Consider the following 21494-nt stretch of genomic DNA (forward strand, 5'->3'; position numbering starts at 1 on the left):
ATTCCTGTATATCACTGACAAGATCCCATTAACTGCTCTGAAAACTTCATATTTTACTGCACAATTACCCCCAGGTCTTTTTCACTTTCCACTTCCCTGAGTGTAGTACCACATAGTTGGTACGTTTCTCTTAGGTTATTGCTACCCATATGCAGTACTTGCATTTGCCAATGTTAAACTTCAGTTGCCACCCCTCAGCCCATCTGCCCAACTTTTCTAGCTCCTCTTGCAGTAGCGTACTGTCACTACTATCATTAACTATCTTGCCAACCTTTGTATTGTCTGCAAACTTAGACATTAAGCCTGATATACCTTCATCAATATCACTGATAAATATAGAAAACAACAATGAGCCAACATCGAATCCTGGGGGAATCCACTAATAACATTAGTCCATGAAGAGCAGGGACCACTGATTACCACTCTCTCTGTCTTCCAATATCCAATAAGTTACCATATGCTCCTTTCATACCACCATGCATTAATATCCATCAGAATAAATTTTTTAATATTGAATGTACTAATACGTAAATAATTTTAAAAAAATTTTTCATAATTTCATAATTATGATTTCATAAGTGCACATAATTATGACCATTTCATCTATTATCAAAATATGAATATCAATGGACTCTGAATAATTCAAGTACTAGTACTATTAAAGGCTAAGCTGCAGGCCAATCTGACATTATACAGTATGTAGTATAGCAACCATGTGTTATTTTAATGGACATTTTCTTTGTTGAGGGGTGGGGTAATGGTGCTTCTACCTTCTTATACCCTTTAAGTAGCATAAGCTGAAGGACACATCAAAGTCCTGTTAACCCTATTGCTACATTAGTCCATTTTGTTCTGTTCCAATTTGTGTTTAGTTTCTGTTTGCTTTTTAATTCTGGATTACAGTAAATTAATTGACATACAGCAATACCTCGCATAGCACTGATAATTGGTACTGAAACTGTTCCATGTTATGTGAAACCATGCTGATTGAGGTATAATTATAATGGGTTTTAATTGAATGCATACCAGAGAAACAGTCTATAAACAAATTATAATAAATCTATAAACATTTTGCGGTTGATAGCCAATTAAAAGGATTTGAAATTAAAAATATTGCAAAAATTTTATTAATGAAAGGTAACATCATTAGAGATGAGAAAATAGCTTTATTGTTTATTTCAATAATAAAGTCAGGTGAAGCTGACTCTTCTTGTTCTCAGCGTACAAGTTTTGTAGTATCAAAACCCATCTTTGCCGTATCTTGATGCTACATTCAACATCTGGATCTCCATTCATAATCACCTTGCAGGCCATGTTAACCCCCCCATGAAACACTTTCTCCAATTCTTCTGTTGAAAATTTTTTTGGTGCCACTTTAGCATTAGCATTAGCAAGGGCACATGATGCAAGAAAGCAAGCTTATATAGCATCAGCCAAAAAAAAAAAAAAAAAAAAACCCCCTTATTTCACCCATCCCTCGCTCCAAATGTTTGTCAAGTTCTGCCTTGAATCTATTTAAGCTATCAACTTCTACAACGGTAGATGGAAGTTTGTTCCAGCAATCAACCACCCGCTGGCTATACATCTATAGTCTTCTCCCACTCAACCATCCCTTCATCCATAGCAGCAACTTGCCCTTATGCACTACTGCTCCAATTTGTACAGCAGACTTCCACGTGCAACGGTATCAAAATAGTTAATGAAATCCAAGTATATGATATTAAAATAATTTTTTTATCCAGTTCCTTTGTGACCACATTGTAGTGTCCAATTAAATTGGTCAGACAAGACTTCCCCTTTAGAAACCCATGCTATGTCTGAACTATAACTGCAGTCTTGTTAAGATGATCCTGCAATGCATCTGTAACCAGTGACTCGATAATTTCCCCTGGAATAGAAATTAAACTAACAGGTCTATAATCACTCGTGTCACCCTTTGATCCTCATTTGTGAATAGGGGATATAATTGCATGTTTCCATTCTGTGGTGATGTCCTCTGAATCCAAGGATGCTCTCATAATTATAAATAAGGGTTGGCTTCCTTCTTTTGCTGCCTCCTTTAATTTAATTGGATAGATAGCATCCCCTCCCAACGTGCCTTTCTTATGTTTAACTTTAACAATTTCTTCTCAACTTTGCTCCCAGTTATTACAGTGGATACTGCTTTACGTGGACTAAAGTTATTAGTGGTGTCTCTCAGGGTTCAGTATTGGGCCCACTATTGTTTTGTATATTTATCAATGATATTGATGAATGTATATCAAGCTTAATGTCAAATGTACACCAATGCAAGCAGTACAGTAAATAAATTTGATCAATTTAAGCACTGGTTAAGACATCCAAGGCAGATATTGTTGGGATATTAGACACATAGGATCACTCAGATATATGGGATGCAGAACTTGAATTTGGTGAGTGCAATGTGTACAGAAAGGACAGACAGAATAGGAAGTGAGGAGGGGTTATGCTGTTAGTTAAGAAACACACAAAATCTAAGTAAGTGCATCCGGCTGACATAGATGGACAGTGCAATGTTGAGTCAGTTTGGTGTGACATAAGCACTGGGAAAGCAAAATTAAGGGTAGGAGTTTGTTATAGGCCTAATGACTGATGAGTATAATGAACAATTATACCGAGAAACAGAGTGGGCCAGTAAATCAGTGTCTTATAATGGGGGATTTTAACTTCCCAGATTTAGATTGGAACTTGTGGGTTGGTCACTTGGACACTAGCAAGGCTTTTGTGGTTTTACTGGATGATTGTTGTCTATAGCAGTATGTTAGAGAGGCAACAAGAGGGAGCAACACTCTTGATCTGATTATCAGCAGTGATTATTCATGCATTAAATATTTACAGATAAAGGAACCACTAGAAGGCACTGATGTGAGATTTACTTAAAGATGATACTACCATCAGGGGTAAAGGGAAGGGTTTTTGCTTTCGTAAAGATGACTACAGTGGGACCAAGTGATGTTGTTACCAACAGCAATTCCAAAATAGGAGCATTCAAGGAAGTAATTTTAGAAGCTACTAGGCTTTTTGTTCCAACTAAGTTGTTGTTTGTTTGTTTTTTTTGGTTTTTAGGAGCATTAGGAACTAAGGCCATATTGCTCCGGGGATATGCGGTGGTCATTCCCTGACCTTTCCGTATCCTCCGTATTTGGTGGTCACGGGCTAGAACCCCAGTCTAATCAAGAAGCATATGATATGCACTGCTGCTCCTGCCCACCTGGCTACGGAGGTGCTGTTCCAACTAAGAAATGCAGCTCTAGGTTTAGGCTCAAATGGAGGTCAGATGATTAATGAGACTTGTGGCACAGAATAAAAATGCATGGGATGAACATAAATTGTCAGGTAACACAGAAGCCTATCATAGATACAAGCTAGTCAGTAATCAAGTCACAAAGGAGGTTAGGCAAGAGAAGGCAGATTATGAAAAATCTTTGGCAAAGGATGCAAAGAAAACAGCAAAGTCTTCTTTACTTACATAAACTCTAAAAGGAAGGGGATGAATCAGATTGGTCCACTTGATATCAATGGTTTGACTGTAGATGATAATTCTCAGATAGTTGCTGAACTAAATGAGTATTTTGTATCTACATTCACATGAGGAGTTTTCAAGGAGAGGGCAGATGTTTACCAAACTCTAACAGCGAGTTAAATGATTTTGTAATAACTGAGTGAAAAGTGGAGGAGAAATTGTTGAAGTTAAATATAAGAAAGGCATCTCGTGTAGATGGGATCTATGCAGTTATATTAAAGGAGGTGGCAAAGGAAGTAAGCAAATCCTTATACATAATTATGAGAGCATCCTTGGACTCGGGGGAGACATTTGCACATCCCAGTATCCACGGACTGGAGATGTGCAAATGTATCTCCAATTCACAAAGGGGGATCAAAGGGTGATACAAATAATTACGGACCTGTTAGTTTGAACTTCTGTTCCAATGAAAATAACAAAGTTTCTGGTTAAAGAAGCACTGCAGGATCATCTAGACAGGAGAGCAGTAATAATTCAGACACAGCATGGGTTTGTAAAGGGGAAGTCTTGTCTAACCAATTTCATTGGATACTATGATGTGGTCACAAAGAACTGGATGCAAAAAATAATTTTGATATCATATACTTGGATATCAGTAAAGCTTTTTGATACTGTTGCGCATGAAAGACTATTGTACAAATTGGAGCAGTGTGGCATTAAGGGCAAGCTGCTGCTCTACGTGGCTAAAGTTATTAGTAGTGCCCCTTAGGGTTCGGTGTTGGGCCCATTGATGTTTTGTATATTTATCAATAATATTGATGAAGGTATATCAAGCTTAATATCAAAGTTTGCAGATGATTCAAAGGTTGGCAGGGTTATTAATAACAGTGATGAAAGTATGCTGCTCAAACAGGATCTGGAAAAGCTGGGCAGATGGGCTGAAGTTTAACAATGTTAAACTTCAGTGTAAACTGAAGTTTAACATTGTTTGTTTGTTATTTGGTTTTTAGGAGCATTAGCAACTAAGGCCATATTGCTCTGGGGATATGCGGTAGTCATTCCCTGACCTTTCCGCATCCTCCGTATTTGGTGGTCACGGGCTCGAACCCCGGTCTAATCAACAAGCGTGTGCTGCGCACTGCTGCTCCTGCTCACCTGGCTACGGAGGCGCCCAGTTTAACATTGACAAATCAAAGTACTGCATATGGGTAGCAGTAATCCCAGCGAAATGTACCAACTGGGCAGTGTTACACTCAAGGTAGTGGAGAATGAAAGAGACCTGGTGGTAATTGTGCAGTCAGATATCAAGTTTTCTGAGCACTGAAGACAGGCTGCCAGAATAGGTCATGGGGTCTTGTCAATAATATACAGGAATTTTGTGAGATTTTGGAGAAAGAAGTTTGCATCTTGACTTGGAAGGTTCTGTTCATATGGAAATTCTGGATAAACACAGGAAGATTGCCTCTGAGTCCAGCATGGTGCATATCTCGTTGGATCCCATATCTCCATGTGGTATCATATGCTTTTCAATGTCAAAAAATATGGTTACCATATGTTTTGATCTTTATCTTACAAATGTATTTCTGATGTTTGCTTGTATCCTAACCATGTGGTCTAGTGTAGACCTGTAATGTCTAAAATCACATTGTGTTTGTGTAGATGTTATTTTCCTCTAAGTACCATCATCAACATCAGCCATTTTAAATCCACTGCAGGATGAAGGCCTCTCCAGCAACTTTCCAGTTCCTTCTGTTTTGTGCAGTGGCCATCCATTTACTACCCACAAACTCATGAATTTCATCTGTCCATCTCCGTTGTTGTCTTCCAGGTTTTCTTCTAGCTCCTCTTGGGTACCATTCTGTTATTTTCTTGGTCCATCTGTCATCAAGCTATGTGTCCTGCCCAAGACCATTTTAGTTCTTTAGTTTTGATAAGAATGTCCTTTACTTGAGTTTGCTGCCTAATCCATGTGTTTCTCTTCTTATCTAACAGTCTGATTCCCAATATAATTCGTTCCATTCTTCGCTGTTTAGTTCTCAGCTTCTCGTCCATTCATTTGGTGAGTGCCCAAGCTTCACTTCCATAAGTCATGGTGGGGAGATATACATTGGTTCATTATTTTACGTTTCAGACAAATTGGGATATTGCTCCTCAGCATGTGACTATATTTCCTCAATGCTATCCATCCCAAATTTATTCTTCTCTTGACTTCCAGCCATTTATCATTATTACAGCTAATGACTTGTCCTAGATAAGTATATGACTCCACTTTTTTCAATTACTAAACCATCAATCATTATATCCCTTTCTGTGGCATACTTGTTCATCATTACTTTTGTTTTAGCCATATTCATCTTTAGTCCAAAATCCTTACTAACTGTGCATAACTGATTAAGATTTTCCTCTAATTCTTTGGGGTCGTGGCTTATGACCACAATGTCATCTGCAAATCGTAAATGGTTTAGGTACTCTCCATTCACATTGACCCCTTTCTGCTGTGACCAGTCTAATCTTCTGAAAGCTTCCTCAAGGGCAGCAGTAAACAACTTCGGAGATATTGTGTCTCCTCGTCGAACTCCTTTCTCAATTTTAAATTTGCTACTGTCTTTGTCTAGTTTAATAAAGGAGGTAGCATTCTCATATATTTTCTTCAAAATCATAACATATGGGGTATCTATGCCTTGTCTTTCCAGTGCCCGAAACATTTCCTTATGCTGTAGGGAGTCAAATACATTTTCATAATCCACAAATGCCAGGCATAATGGTGTTTTATATTTATTTGCTTTCTCCATTAGCTGTGACATTACGTGAAGGTGATCCACAGTTGAGAATCCTGTCCTAAAGCCAGCTTGCTCTTTCGGTTGATTCTCATCAAGTATTCTTTCTAATCTGTTAGTAATGACCCTTGTGAACAACTTGTAGATGTGGGATAACAAGCTAATTGGTCTATAATTTCCAATTTCTGATTTATCTCCTTACTTACTTATGCAGCAAAACTATGATTACATTATTCCACTCCTTAGGCGTCACATCTTTTCTAATGCATTTTGTGAAGAGTCTTGCCAGTTTTTGTGTCATGTCATGGAAGTTTGCCTTTAGTCAGCGGGTAGTTGGTTGGTGGAACAGACTTCCATCCTTTTTTGTGGAAGTTGATAGCCTAAATAAATTTAAGGAGGGGTGAAATGGGAGTGGTTTTTTTTTTGCTGATGCTGCATATGCCTCTACTAATGCTAATGTCTCTTCCTCCCAATTTTAACAACTCTACTAACTTAATCTTCTCCCAGGGCTTTCTTGTTCTTCATTTTCTTCAACGCATGTTCTACCTCATCAGGAAGGATATCAGGTATGTTGTATGTGTTACTAATTTGTGATCCATCTTCCCCACTGCTGGCATGATTCCCTCACTCCTTGTATAACTCTTTATAGTAGTCTTCTGCTATTTGAATTATGTCTTCTCTGCTATTTATAAGTAAACCATCGCTATTCTTCAGTTTCAGTATGATTTGTCTTTCTGTATTACTGCTCATGGCTGCTGATTTAAATCCTATGTTTTCCTTTAATGCTTGTTCTACTTTTCTTGTGTTAAATTTTCTAATGTCCTCTCTGAATCTCTTTCTAATGGCTTTGGATAACTCAGTATACTCAATTTTCTCCTTGTCAGTGTTTTTCTTGCTCTTCATTTGTCGTCTTTGGTTCATCATGACAAGGGTTTCTTGACTAATTTTTTCTTCTTTTGATTTATTTTTACCTATAGGTTTCTTGGGCTTTATCAATTTCAGAAAGTTGTAATATTCCTTGTCGATATCTTGGTCAAGAGCAGTCTGCAGAATGGATTTGTTAAGTCTTTGTCAGGTTTAGGGAAGGCTAGTACTATTGCCTGGAACCATGTTTTTTTGAAATACATTTTCTTTGAATATTCTGTTATACAGTTTCAATAGATTTTCTAATTCAACCTTGTTAAGGTGCTTGTTCATATCGTAATGTATATCGTCTGGTCCTACTGCACTTGGTCTGACTAGGGACAAAACTTCATGCAGTTTTTTTATTGTAAATGGTTGATTTTAGGACTTGTTTCCCTTTGATTTAAACTTGATTTTTTTTTCTGCTTTTCTTTTCTTTTTATATCAGAAATTCCAAATGGTAAGAGGCTTTTGCTGATACTTTTGCAACGATTTCACCTAATGTATTTGCTATAATGGTAGGGTCAGTCAGACTAATTCCACTGCAGACTCAATTAGGTGATGGCCTATTTCTATATTTACTTGTCATTTTTCTTATTTTATTCCAAACTATGAGCATTTGTTGACTTGTTTATTGTAGATGTGAATTGGATCCATGCTGTTCTTCGACTCTGTTTCCTGGTGAATTGTGCTATAGCTAGCATGCTTTTGTACTGAATCAGATTCTCTGTAGTTTGGTATCTATGGAATCGATTCCACACTCTATTTTGTTGTTTCCTTGTTTCAGTACAATCAGCATTCCACCATGTCTTCAGATAGTTTGGGAAACGTGAGGATGCTAGAAGTATAGTTAATAAATTTGATGAGCTTGAAGTGCTAGTCAAGACATCAAAGGCAGATACTGTTGGGATATCAGAGACGTGGTGTCACACAGATATAGGCAGTGCAGAGTTGGAATTTGGGGAGTACAATGTGTATAGGAAGGATAGACAGGATAGGAAGGGAGGAGGGGTTATGTTGTTAGTTAAGAAACACATAAAATCTAAGGAAGTGCATCCAATTGATGCTGGTGGACAATGCAGTGTTGAGTCTGTTTGGTGTAAAAAGATAAGCACTGGGAAAGGAAAAATGAGAGTAGGTGTGTGTTACAGGCCTAATGAATCTGATGAGTATAATAAGCAATTGTGCAGGGAAATAAAGAGTGGGCCAGTAAATCACAATGTCTTATAATGGGAGATTTTAACTTTCCAGATATACTGACTGGAACTTGTGGGTTGGTCACTCGCACACTAGCAAGACTTTGTGGATTTATTGGATGACTGTTTTCTACAGCAACATGTTCGAGAGGCAACCAGAGGGAGTAATACTCTTGATCTGATTATCAGTAGTGATTCTTCATGCATTAAGAATCTGCAGATAAAGGAACCACTGGGTGCCAGTGAGCACAATGTATTGATGTGGGAATTATTTAAAGATGTAACTACCATCAAGGCTAAAGGGAAGGGCTTTTGCTTTTGTAAAGGTGACTACAGAGATCTCAGACAGTTTTTAAATTCTGTACAGTGGAATCAACTGATGATGTTACCAACAGTGAATTCTAAATGGGAAGCCTTCAGGGACTTAATTTTGGATGCTACTAGGCTTTTCATACCATTTGAACAGTATTTCAAAGAAATACTGTTCAAAGTTTGGGCCTAAAGGGATGTCAGATGAATTAATGAGGCTAGTGGCAGAGAAAAAGAATGTATGGGAGGCATATAAAGTATCAGGTGACACAGAAGCCTATGGCGGGTATAAACTAGTCTGTAATCAAGTCACAAGGGAGGTTAGGCAGGCGAAGGCAGATTATGAGAAATCTTTGGCAAAGGATGCAAAGAAAAACAGCAAGGAGTTCTTTATTTATGTAAACTCTAGAAGGAAAGGGATGAATCAGATTGGACTACTTAACATAGATGGGTTGACTATCGATGATCATGCTCAGGTAGCTGATAAACTGAATGAGTATTTTGCATCTACATTTACACATGAGGAGTTATTGAATGAGGGGAGTGTCAGATGTTTATCAAAAGCTAACAGGGAGCTAAGTGATTTTGTAATAACTGAGAGCAAAGGGGAGGAGAAATTATTGAAATTAAACATAAGGAGGGGGGGGGTTATGCTGTTAGTTAAGAAACACATAAAATCTAAGGAAGTGCATCCAATTGATGCTGGTGGACAATGCAGTGTTGAGTCTATACAGGATCTATCCAGTTATATTAAAGGAGGCAGCAAAGGAAGTAAGCAAACCCTTAGTCGTAATTATGAGAGCTTCCTTGGACTCAGGGAAGGTCCCCATGAACTGGAGGTGTGCAAATGTACCACCAATTCACAAAGGAGGTTCAAAATGTGACACAAGTAACTACAGACCTGTTAGTTCAACTTGTGTTCCAGGGAAAATAATGGAATCACTGGTTAAAGAACCATTGCAGGATCATTTATACAAGACTGCAATATTAGTTAAGACACAGCATGGGTTTGTCAAAGGGAGGTCTTGTCTGACCAATCTGATTGGTTACTATGATGTGGTCACAAAGGAACTGAATGCCAAAAATAATTTTGATATCATATACTTGGATTTCAGGAAAGCTTTTGATACTGTTGCACATGGAAGACTGCTGTACAAATTGGAAAGGTATGGCATCAAGGGTGAGCTGCTACAATGGGTAAAGGGATGGTTGAGTGGGAGACAACAGAGAGTGGTAATCAGTGGACACTGCTCTTTGCAGACTAATGTTTTTATTGGAGTTCCCCAGGGTTCAGTGCTGGGCCCATTGTTGTTTTGCATATTTATCAATGATACTGATGAAGGTATATCAGGTTTAATGTCCAAGTTTCCAGATGATACAAAAGTTGGCAGGTTGTCATTACTGTTATCGACAGTAATGACAGTATGCTACTCCAACTGGATCTAGATAAGATGGGAAAATAGGATGAGAAGTGGCAACAGGAGTTTAACATTAACAAATGCAAAGTACTGCATATGGGTAGCAATAACTGAAGAGAAACGTACCAACTGGGTGGTACTACACTCAGGAAAGTGGAAAGTGAAAAAGACCTGGGGTAATTGTGCAGCCAAATGTGAAGTTCGCTGAGCAGTGCAGATGGGCTGCCAGGGCAGGTCATGGAGTCTTGTCAATGATATACAGGAATTTTGCTAGCAGGGGCAGGGAGGTGATAATCCCGTTATACAAGGCAATGGTCAGGCCACACCTAGAGTTCTGTTTACAGGTCTGGAGGCCTCATTTTAAGAAGGATGTAGAGTTGCTAGAACAAGTACAAAGAAGGGCAACAAAGGGGTGCTCTTACCAAGAAGGCTTAAGTTCTGCAAATTGCAGTGCCTGGAGAGTAGGCACCTGCGAGGTGATCTGATTGAGGTGTATAAGGCCTTGAATGGGTTGAGCAAGCTGAATGCTGATGGGATTTTTCGTCTTGCTCAGACTAAGAACCTGAGGGGACACAGTTTGAAATTGAGGGAAGATAGTTGTAGAATAGATGTGCAGAAATTTGCCTTTAGCCAGTGGGTAGTTGATTGGTGGAACAGACTTTCATCTTTTGTTGTGAAAGCTAATAGCGTAAATAAATTTAAGGCTGAGCTGGACAGGCATTTGGAATGAATGGAGGGATAAAATGGGAGGGTTTTTTTTTTTTTTGGCTGATGCTGTATAAGCTTGCTTTCTTGCATCGTTTGCTTCTACTAATGCTAAAGTCTTTGAGATTGTGAGCTTGCCTGCATATTGTACGATTTCTGTGACATGTGCTAGTGCAACATCTAATGTTTCGTTCTCAATGATATTGGTGTTGAAAACTGATTTCCTCCTAAACTCTTCCCAGTTAGCTTTATCTATTTTCCAGTTGGGAGCAGGATGCTGGTATAATATGGATAGTAACTCACCAGTGTAGAAATTACTGGGTAATGATCACTAACAAGAGGGTCCTCAAATACTTCCCAATTAAATTTAGTCTAAAGCGTAGGCGTATACATATGATGAGGTCTATTGCTGAAGTGGTCCGAGTTGGAAAGTGGAAGGGCAGCAGTAAACAACTTCAGAGATTTTGTGTCTCCTTGTCGAACTCCTTTCTCAATTTTAAATTTGCTACTGTTTTTGTCTAGTCTATATATATCTAGGTTTGATATATATGAAAGTATACATGCACTGTTTTTTACTCTTACTAACCCTAACACATCCCATGTATTTGCTTGTTCCACAAAGAACTCTCATCAGGCCTTAAAATCCCTAACATCTTGTTTTCCAGGCTGTTAAATTTCCCAATGAAACAGTAAAAGAATCACTTACACCTCTGCTTACTGCTGCTGCTGTTAATCTATTAACAGCAGCAGCAGTAGGCAGACGTCTATGCATTTCCCCTAACTAGCAGTTTTCTACCCACTTAACACTGCCTTATAGCGTATCAGCAAATAACCTTACTTATTCAATTTAATTTTATCCCATCCCTGTGGAAACTTCCTCTCCTGTTAATAAGCACAGACCAGGCTGAGAAAAATTCCACCCTGTACGTCTTGTATAGCCTCTCCAGGGTTCGACTGACTGACAAGGTCTCATCATGCACTCTGTCCTATCGTGTCCAGGCAGAATTGCAGACACTTTCAATTTCAGTCATAATTTGCAACTTTTTTTCACCATTTTTCTGTACTTGTTCATCTGAGCTGCACTTAGCAATCTGTTCAAAGTCCTAGCTAAACAAAGGATTGCAACCTCAAATGTATCCCTGAGTTACAACTTGTTTCTTTTTTGCTATTTCTGCTATTTACTTTACTGTAACCTTCTTTTTTTTCCTGTGAACAAGGGCATCGAGATTCTATTTATTCTTGCTTAAATCTTTTATATGCTTTTTGAAGTTCAGTAAAATTTAAATTAGTACTTTTTAAGTTTTCATTTGCCTGTTCTATGCTGATGACCTACTAAACAAACATGTGCTATTCTATTTCCAATGTGTGCTAATCTACATCAATTTACTGCTTTCAAACAGAGGTATTCTTTTCTCCAATTGGGATTGCTACTGTCTCACAAGCAATCTTGCTACTATCTCACAATTGGAGCTAACAACTTCCTTTCTTTCTCTGCTAAATTTGCACATGGATATAATTAATGCCTGGTTCCTGCTGGAAACAGTAAGTTTTTATTGGTTTTGATTTGATCTTATTTTATTTTATTTTTACTTTTAGTATTCTTTTAATCTGGTACTTTGTTGGATTAATAGTAAGCTAAATGCTTATGATAATGATAAGCTTATTTGAAATACATTTTGCTAACCCTTATAATCAAAATTCAAATTCCATCTATATTACTTACTATTACTGCATGAATATGGTTTACTACAGGAACAGAGTGCCTCCATTTACATGCCTTTCCTCTCAATTAGTTAGGATTAAATTTGAAAGAGTGCAATTCTGCCCAGACACAATAGGAGGGAGTATATGATAAGAGCCTTGTCAATCGATCTGGCCCTGGTGAGACTGTGCAAGGTTCATGGGGTAGAATTTTTCTCAGTGTGGTCTGTGCTTGTTAACAGGAGAGACTGTTTCTACAGGGATGGGATACACTTAAATAGAAAGAGTGCAAGAACATTTGTTGATGCTAGCGAAGCAGTGTTAGATGGGTCCGAAAATTGAGTTGTGGAATTCTCAGACTAATAGATTATCAGTAGCCATGGTCAGCGGTGAAAGTGATTTTGCAATGCTTCTATTGGAATGAGCAGCCTGAAAAGTGAGGTACTGGGGATTTAGAGAACTGCTGGGAGTCATCATGGAACAAGTAAATACATAGGTTGTGTTAGGGTAACTAAGAGTAAGAATAGGTGCATGTATACATGCATGAACACCAATACTAAGAGTATAGTAAATAAATTTGAGGTGCTGGTAAAGACATCAAAGGCTGATGTTGTAGGGATATCAGAGATATGGTGTCACACAGAGTGCAGAATTAGAATTTACAGAATTGGAATTTCAGGAGATAATGTGTACAGAAAGGATTTTGATTTTGGTAGTTGTTGGCGCATCGGCTTCTGTGGCCATATTGCACCTCCCACGGTTTTTGCAGTACTTTGATCCAAGCCCGAGGCGGGAATCGAACCTGCGACCTTTGGGTTGCCGGGCAGGTACTTTACCCACTCGGCTAGCCCGATCGGCTGTACAGAAAGGAGAGACAGTATAGAAGGAGAGGAGGGTTGATGCTGTTAGTTAAGAAACACACAAAATCTAGGTAAGTACATCCAGTTGACATGGGTGGACAGTGCAGTGTTGAGTCAGTTTGATATAAGCACTAGGAAAACCAAGTTGAGAGTAGGACTGTGCTATAGGCCTATTGACTGATGAAATAGAGTGAGTCAGTAAGTCAGATTGTCTTATAATGGAGGATTTTAACTTCCCAGATATAGACTGCAACTTGTGGGTTACTCACTCACACATTAGCAAGGCTTACTGGCTGATTGTTTACTACAGCAGCATGTTCGAGAGGCAACCAGAGGCAGCAATAATCTTGATCTGATTATCAGCAGTGATTACTCATGCATTAAGTATCTGCAGAAAAGGAAACCACAAAGTAGCAGTGATCACAGTGTACTGATGTGGGATTTACTTAAAAATGTAACTACGATTATGGGTAAAGGAAAGAGTTTTTGCTTTCATAAAGATAACTACGGTGGTCTCAGAAATTTTTTAAATTCTGTACTCTGGGACCAACAGAAAATTCTAAATGGGAAGCATTCAAGGAATTAATCTTGGAAGCTACTACATTTTTCATATTAAATAAAAAAATACTGTTCAAGGTTTAGGCCTAAATGGATATCAGATCACCTAATGAGACTCGTGGCAGAGAGAAAAAAGTGCATGGGACGCATATAAATTATCAGGAGACACATATGCCAATGGTAGATATAACATAGTCTGTAATCAAGTCACAAAGAAGGTTAGGCAGGCGAAGGCAGATTACGAGAAATCTTTGGCAAGGGATGCAAAGAAAAACAGCAAAGAGTTCTTTACTTATGTAAACTCTAGAAGGAAGGGGATGAATTAGATTGGTCCACTGGATATTGATGGTTCAACTGTTGATGATCCTGCTCAGGTAGCTAACAAACTAAATGAATATTTTGCATCGACATTCACACATGAGGAGTTATTCAGGGAGGGGAATGCCAGAGGTGTATTAAACTCTGGCAGTAAGCTAGATAATCTTGTAATAACTGAGAGTAAAGTGGAGGAGAAATTGTTGAAGATAAACACAAGAAAGGCACCTGGGGTGGATGGGATCTATCCAGTTATATTAAAGGAGGCAGCAAAGGAAGTAAGCAAACCCTTAGCCATAATTATGGGAGCTTCCTTGGACTCAAGGGAGGTACACATAGACTGGAGATGTGCAAATGTGACCCCAATTCACAAAGGAGGATCAAAGGATGACACAAGTAATTATAGACCTGTGACTTTAACTTCTGTTCCATGGGGGCATTGGTTAAAGAAGCACTGCAGGTTCATCTAGACAAGACTTCAGTTATAGGTTGGACACAGCATGGTTTTGTTAAGGGGAAGTCTTGCCTGACCAATTTGATTGGATACTATGATGCAGTCACAAAAGAACTGGATGCAGAGAATAACTTTGATATTATATACTTGGATCTTAGAAAGGTTTTTGATACTGTTGCACATGGAAGACTGCTGCACAAATTGGAGCAGTGTGGCATTGGAGGCAAATTGCTGCTATGGATAAAGGGGTGGTTGAGGGGAAGACGACAGAGAGTGGTAATCAATGGACACTGCTTGTCGTGGACTAATGTTATTAGTGGAGTCCCTCAGGGTTCAGTGTTGGGTCCATTATTGTTTTCTGTATTTATAAATAATATTGATGATGGTATATCAAGCTTAATATCCAAGTTTGCAGACGATACAAAGGTTGGCAGGGTTATTAAGGACACTACCAACGCTATGTTGCTGCAACAGGATCTGGAAAGGTTGAGCAAATGGGCTGAGAGGTGGCAAATGAAGTTTAACATTGACAAATGTAAAGTACTACATATGGGAAACAGCAACCCCAGAGCAACGTATCAACTCTGTGGTACTACACTGACAGTGGTAGAGAATGAAAAGGACCTGGGTATAGTTGTGCAGGCAGATATGAAGTTCTCTGAGCAGTGCAGACGGGCTGCTAGAGTAGCTAATCGTGTCTTGTCAACTGTATACAGGAATTTTTCTAGCAGGGATAAGGAGGTGATTATTCCCTTGTATAAGGCAATGGTCAGGGCACACCTTGAGTACTTGGAGGCCTCATTTTAAGAAGGATGTAGAGCTGCTGGAACGAGTACAGAGAAGGACAACAAGATTAGTAAATGGAACAAAGGGTTGCTCTTACGAAGATAAGCTTAAGTTTTGCAAATTACAGTGTCTGGAGACTAGGCACCGCCGAGGTGATCTGATAGAGGTGTATAAAGCCTTGAATGGTTTGAGCATGCTCAACGCTGATGGGATTCTTTCTCTTGCTCAAAATAATCACCTGAGAGGGCATAAATTTAAATTGAGGAAAGACAGATGTAGGATAGATGTGTGGAAATTTGCCTTTAGCCAGCAGGTAGTTGGTTGGTGGAACAGACTTCCATCCCTTGTTGTGGAAGTTGATAGCCTAAATAGTTTTTTTTTTTTTTTTTTTTTTGGCTGATGCTGCATAAGCTTGCTTTTTTGCATCATATGCCTCTACTAATGCTAATGCTAACCTAAGATCGATATGTGGAAACGTTGAAAAAGTTGAAAGCCTGCATCTGTAGAGTTTGACCGGACAAAAACCTTAATGAGGTTTTTTTTTCTCCATGACAACACACGATGCACAATGCAGGCAATTGCAAAACTAGGGTGCATTGTTCTTCCTCACCTCTCTCATAATCCAGATCTTGCACCTTACAACTATCACCTCTTCGGCCTGCTGAAGGATGCACTCTGCGGAACCGATTTTATGGATGACGACCAGTTCGACCACAGTGTTCGTGAAGACTTCCGGAGCAAGAGTAAGGACTTTTACAGGATTGGAATACAGTGTGTGACTCAGAGATGGCAGGAGGGCATAGAAAAGGATGGTGATTTTGTGGAAAAATAAAAGTGTGTTTATTAATGATTGAAGATTAATTGATGTAAAAAGCATAGTTGTAGGAATTAAAATTTCTGAGAAAAAAAAGAGACTGATTTCGTAACCATCCTCATAATTGCCAAAATGTTTTTTACTGTTTGTGCATTTTTCCTGTTTAAAAATCCTTATTCATGGATGTCACATCCTGTGCAAACATAATAATATAGTTAGTAAATGAAAGAGAAACAAGGTTCAAGTATATCCTATGTTATTAATCAATTTTAAAAATAAAGACAGGAATTACGTCAATATATGCATGTAGGATGTTTCTTCAAGGAGAGTGTTAGTGAAGAAATGTCCTACATGCATATTCTTCTTCCAGTCACATAGCTCCCCAAGGAGCTGTTGTGGCCACCAACAAATTCCTCTAACTGCATTGATCATGTGTTATATGAGCAGCATCACAAAATGTCACGCCCAAAAGTTCAATGATACCATCCTTCCACCTAGTTGCAGTTCTTCCTCTGCACCTCTTCCCCTCAATTTTTCCTTCCATTATATTCTTCAACAGAAAGTTTTCCCTCCTTACTATGTGTCCAAAAAATTTAAGTATTCTTCCGTTGATGCTATGAAGAATTTTCGGTCTACCAATTTTATTCAATACTCATTTGTTATTCGATCAAGGTAAAAAATACGCAGTATTCTCCTGTAACACCACATTTCAAATGCCTCAATTTTCTTCCTGTCAATTCTCTTCAGATTCCATCCTTCACATCCATAGTGGCAACTGGAAAAATTAACGAATCAGTTGTTTGTTTGTTATTTGGAGCATTAGCAACTAAGGCCATATTGCTTTGGGATATGCGGTGGTCATTCCCTGACCCTTCCGCATCCTCCATATTTGGTGGTGACGGGCTCGAACCCCGGTCTAATCAAGAAGCGTGTGCTATGCACTGCTGCTCCTTCCCACTTGGCTACGGAGGTGCCAACGAATCAGTGATTCTCAGTTTCATCTTTAGGGGCAGATCTTGATCTCTCCATAATTTTCATATCAGTGATCAACATTTTAGCAATTGTCTGTCGTTTCTTTACATTGCTTGAGCAGTCTATTTCTATATATTCTTGGCCTTAAGTAATCAAATTCATCAACTTCCTTGACATCTTGCCCATTAACCTTCACTTTACTGGAAACAGGATTATCACCAATCCCAATAATTTTAGTTTTACACACGTTTAGAAACAATCCTTTTTTTCTCACTTGCTTCACATACTCTCCTCAGAGTTTCTTTAAGATGATCCTTGGAAATGCAAATTAGCACAGTATCATCTGCATAACGAAGGTTGTTTATCTTCAGTCCTCCAATTTTGATGCCAGTCTCTAAATCTTCCAAAACTTTGGTACATAATATCTTTAGCGTAAAGATCAAAAGGTGAGGTGACAAAATACAGCCCTGCGTGACACCGTTACCGATATTGAAAAAGTCGGTGTTTCACATGTTGGTTCTCACAGTACCTTACTGTTCCTGGTACAGTAGCTTAATCAGCTGAATTATGTGAATTGGGAATCTCATAATAGTTATCATTTCCCATAGTTTCTCAAGTTGAACACAATCAAATGCTTTTGGATAATCTATAAAACACAAAACAACTGGAACATTGAATTCTTTGCATTTTTCAATAATCAGTCGTAGACTTAAGATTTGATCTCTGGTTCCTCTGCCGCTTCTGAGAACTGTTTGCTCTTCTGGTATTTCTTCTTCAAGTTTTCTTGAAATTCTGTTTAATATGATTTTAAGAAGAATCTTGCTAGCGTGAGAAATCAGGCTAATAATCCTGTAATTTGAGCAAATTTTTACATCTCCTTTTTTGGTAAGGGAATGAAAATTGATTTCTACCAATCTGATGGGCACCATCCCATTTCCCAAATCTTTAGAATCATTTTATGAAAAAACCTGGTGCCCTTCACACTTGTAGCTTTAATCAATTCCGCTGGGATTTCATCAATTCCAGGTGACTTGCCTCACATCAGTTCTCTGATCAACTTCTTCTTTCAATGGAACTAGTTCATGATCACACGCTTGAAAACGGGTGGCAGATCATTAGTGTCAACAGGTGCTCTGAAGAGCTGTTCACAGTACTCATTCCATCTTCCTTTAATTGCATTCTCCTGTGTTAAAATTTGGTGTCCTTAATTACGTTAAGTTTTGAACAGAACTTTTGTTTTAAGGACTTAATAACATCATACATCTTCTTAGTGTTGTTTTGTTTGTTGTGGTATTCAATCTCTTTACAATTTCGATTGATATTATCCTGTTTGTCCTGGCTTAAATAGCGTTTGACGACTTTGCTCAGTTCCTGATACTCTTCGTTTCCATGTACACTCTGGGCTTTTGCAATTCTTCTCTGCTCAATAAATTTAAAAGTGGCTTCTGTAATCCATGACTTCCTGATCTTTTACCTCTCTCTAATGTATCTATTTGCTGAATCCTTAATAATTCTTTTTGTATTTTCCCACATTTCCTCAGGCAGGAAAGCCTGAGGAAATGTGGGAAAAGCATAAAAAGTATATATGCATATATTTGAGGTAATTCCTCTCTATTTTTAAAACAAAACAATATGGAAATTTACATAACAAACGGCACATTTCACTTTCACAGCTTGTGGATAGAACCATCTGGCTACAATCTACTAAAAGAAAAAAATTCAGTGAATTCCCACATTTGACTAATTTTTGATTAGTAGTTTCCTTTCAATTATTTCCCCCATCAACTGATTACATTTTAGATGAAATTAATCAGAAAGTATGTGGAGTGATATGGATTTTATAAGCATAACTTCTACAAATCTCTTGTGATAACAGTCAAGCTTTAGTTCTACGTTAATTTTTAATTTTCTTATTGCCCTTGGCAGGATTCTATTATTTAATCTTGCATATAGTTTTGTTATTATTTCAAAAATAATTTATATTCAACATTATTTATTAAATTCATTATAATGACTACTGTATTGTCCTCAGAAACATTTTGGTTACACATATAACTTTATTTTTATAAACTATTTTAAGATTTGTATTAATATGCTTGTCAGTGGTTCAGCAGAGTTACATAAGTAATTATCAGATTACTCCTATGAAAAAGCACACAAGAAAAAACAGATGCAGGACAAGAAAATAAGGTTAATTACTTACTTGTAACTAAAAGCATATCCCATGAGTTGACAGCTTAAAGTTTTAAGACAGAAGAAAAGAATAAAAAAAAAAAGAAAAGAAGGGAGGGAAGGAAAAGAGAAATATATTAAATCTGCATAAAGATAGTTGATAATTTTATATATATTAGTATAATAATATTAAAATTATTCATTAAGCAAGTATTCAATCGATAAGAATGCCTTTTAATCTGCATTACTAAATTCAGAATGTAACAGTTTATATATGCCATTTTTTAACCTTGGAAAACAATGATAAACTCTTACTTCCTAGTTCTATACAGACACAAAAAAATCTCTTTGAATTTCAAAGATAACTATTATGTTCAAGAAAAATTGTGTATTAAAATTAGTATGTTTTGATGGAAACAATTTTCATCAAGGTAAAAATAAATATCAATCATTGCACTATTAAGGAAATGTTTCTCTTTGTACTATACTCAAGGTAGTGGAGAATGAAAAAGATCTGGGGGTAATTGTGCAGTCAGACATGAAATTCTCTGAGCAGTGCAAACATGCTGCCAGGGATAAGGAGATGATTATTCCTTTGTATAAGGCCATGGTTACATTGCATCTTGAGTACTGTTCACAGGTCAGGAGGTCTCATTTTGAGAAGGATATAAATCTGCTGGAATGGGTGCAGAGAAGGCCAAACAGACTGGTGAAGGGAACAAAAGGGTGTTCTTACCTAAAAAGACTTCAGAGAGCGGGTGGCAGATTGTTGGAACATGCTTCCATCTGTTTCTGTGGAAGCAGATGGGATGAATAAATTCAAGGAAGAACTAGATATTCTTGGAGGGTATGGATGGGTGAATTGTGTAGAGTTTTTTTTTTTTTTTTATGATGGTATATAAGCTTGCTTTCTTGCAAAGAAAAATAGCAAAAACTTAAAACACATGATAGAAAGTGTGAAAGAAGCGAACTCCAGCATTAGTTGAGAAGTCAGAGCCATCGACTATTATACACAATTTGCAGTCAGAGAAAGGAAACTGGCCAGCTTTCTCAGAAGGCCATTATAATATTAAGTTTGAGTTCAGTAACATTTTCACAATCTTCCTAACAGTCCTTGCTTTTTAAAAAAAACCGACAACTCAAAAAATCATAACAGAAAAGTCAATTATTTCTGTGATTTAGACTGTGCAGTACATCACTACATACTATACAGTCTTTCTTCTTATTTGGATTCTAAACTTTCAATCAAAAAGTAACACTAAGATTGTTCAGGATTCTTCTAATCTGCCTCTCTGTTGTAAAATCAGGGGATGCACTTATTGGTGCATATCTGGTAAAGCAAGGTTACCATAATGATTAATGCAAGAATTAGGTTAAAGGTAAGATAAGTCAACTCAACTCTATATTAGTATTACTAGTGGAAAATTATGCAAGAAGGCAAATTTATACAGCATCAGAAAAAAAACAAAAAAAACTTTCCATTTCAATTACCCAACCATTCCAACAGTTTGTCTAGTTCTCCCTTGAATTTATTCAGCTATCCACTTCCACGCATCTGTTCTGCAACCATCCTAACTCAATTTGAAGTTCTTTCCCCTCATATGAGTAGTCTGAGAAAGAGGAAGAATCAAATCAGCACTGATATGACTCAATCCATTCAAAGTCTAAAACACTTAAATCAAAACACCTCACAGGTGCCCAATCTCCGGACGTCTGGATTGAATCTGTTTAAGCTATCAACTTCTACAACGACAGATGGAAGTTGGTTCTAGCAATCAACCACCCTCTGGCTAAAGGCAAACTTCCGCACATCTATCCTACAATTATCTTTCTTCAATTTGAATTTATGCCCTCTCAGGCGATTATTCTGAGGAAGAGGAAGAATCCCATCAGCATTGAGCATGCTCAAACCATTCAAGGATTTATACACCAATCACCAATTTATACCTCAATCAGATCACCTCGCAGGTGCCTAGTCTCCAAACACTAAAACTGCAAAACTTAAGCCTTTCTTTGTAAGAGCACCAATTTATTCCATTCCAACAGCTCTACATCCTTCTTAAAATGAGGCCT

At 37.8% G+C, this 21494-nt stretch overlaps 1 protein-coding gene across 1 annotated transcript in view; it reads right to left on the reverse strand.

The window, feature by feature from the left end:
* lili (LMBR1-like protein lilipod) overlaps nucleotides 1-21494 on the reverse strand; it is a 229356-nt gene that overhangs the window by 123381 nt on the left and 84481 nt on the right. The window contains exon 6 of the mRNA XM_090376265.1: nucleotides 19453-19485. Within this exon, the coding sequence (XP_090232391.1) occupies nucleotides 19453-19485 (33 nt within the window). The remainder of the gene's footprint in view (nucleotides 1-19452; nucleotides 19486-21494) is intronic.

This window comes from Mastigoproctus giganteus, chromosome 6, assembly GCF_048544385.1.
Source record: "Mastigoproctus giganteus isolate SK-2022 chromosome 6, ASM4854438v1, whole genome shotgun sequence".
Taxonomy (NCBI): Eukaryota; Metazoa; Arthropoda; class Arachnida; order Uropygi; family Thelyphonidae; genus Mastigoproctus; species Mastigoproctus giganteus.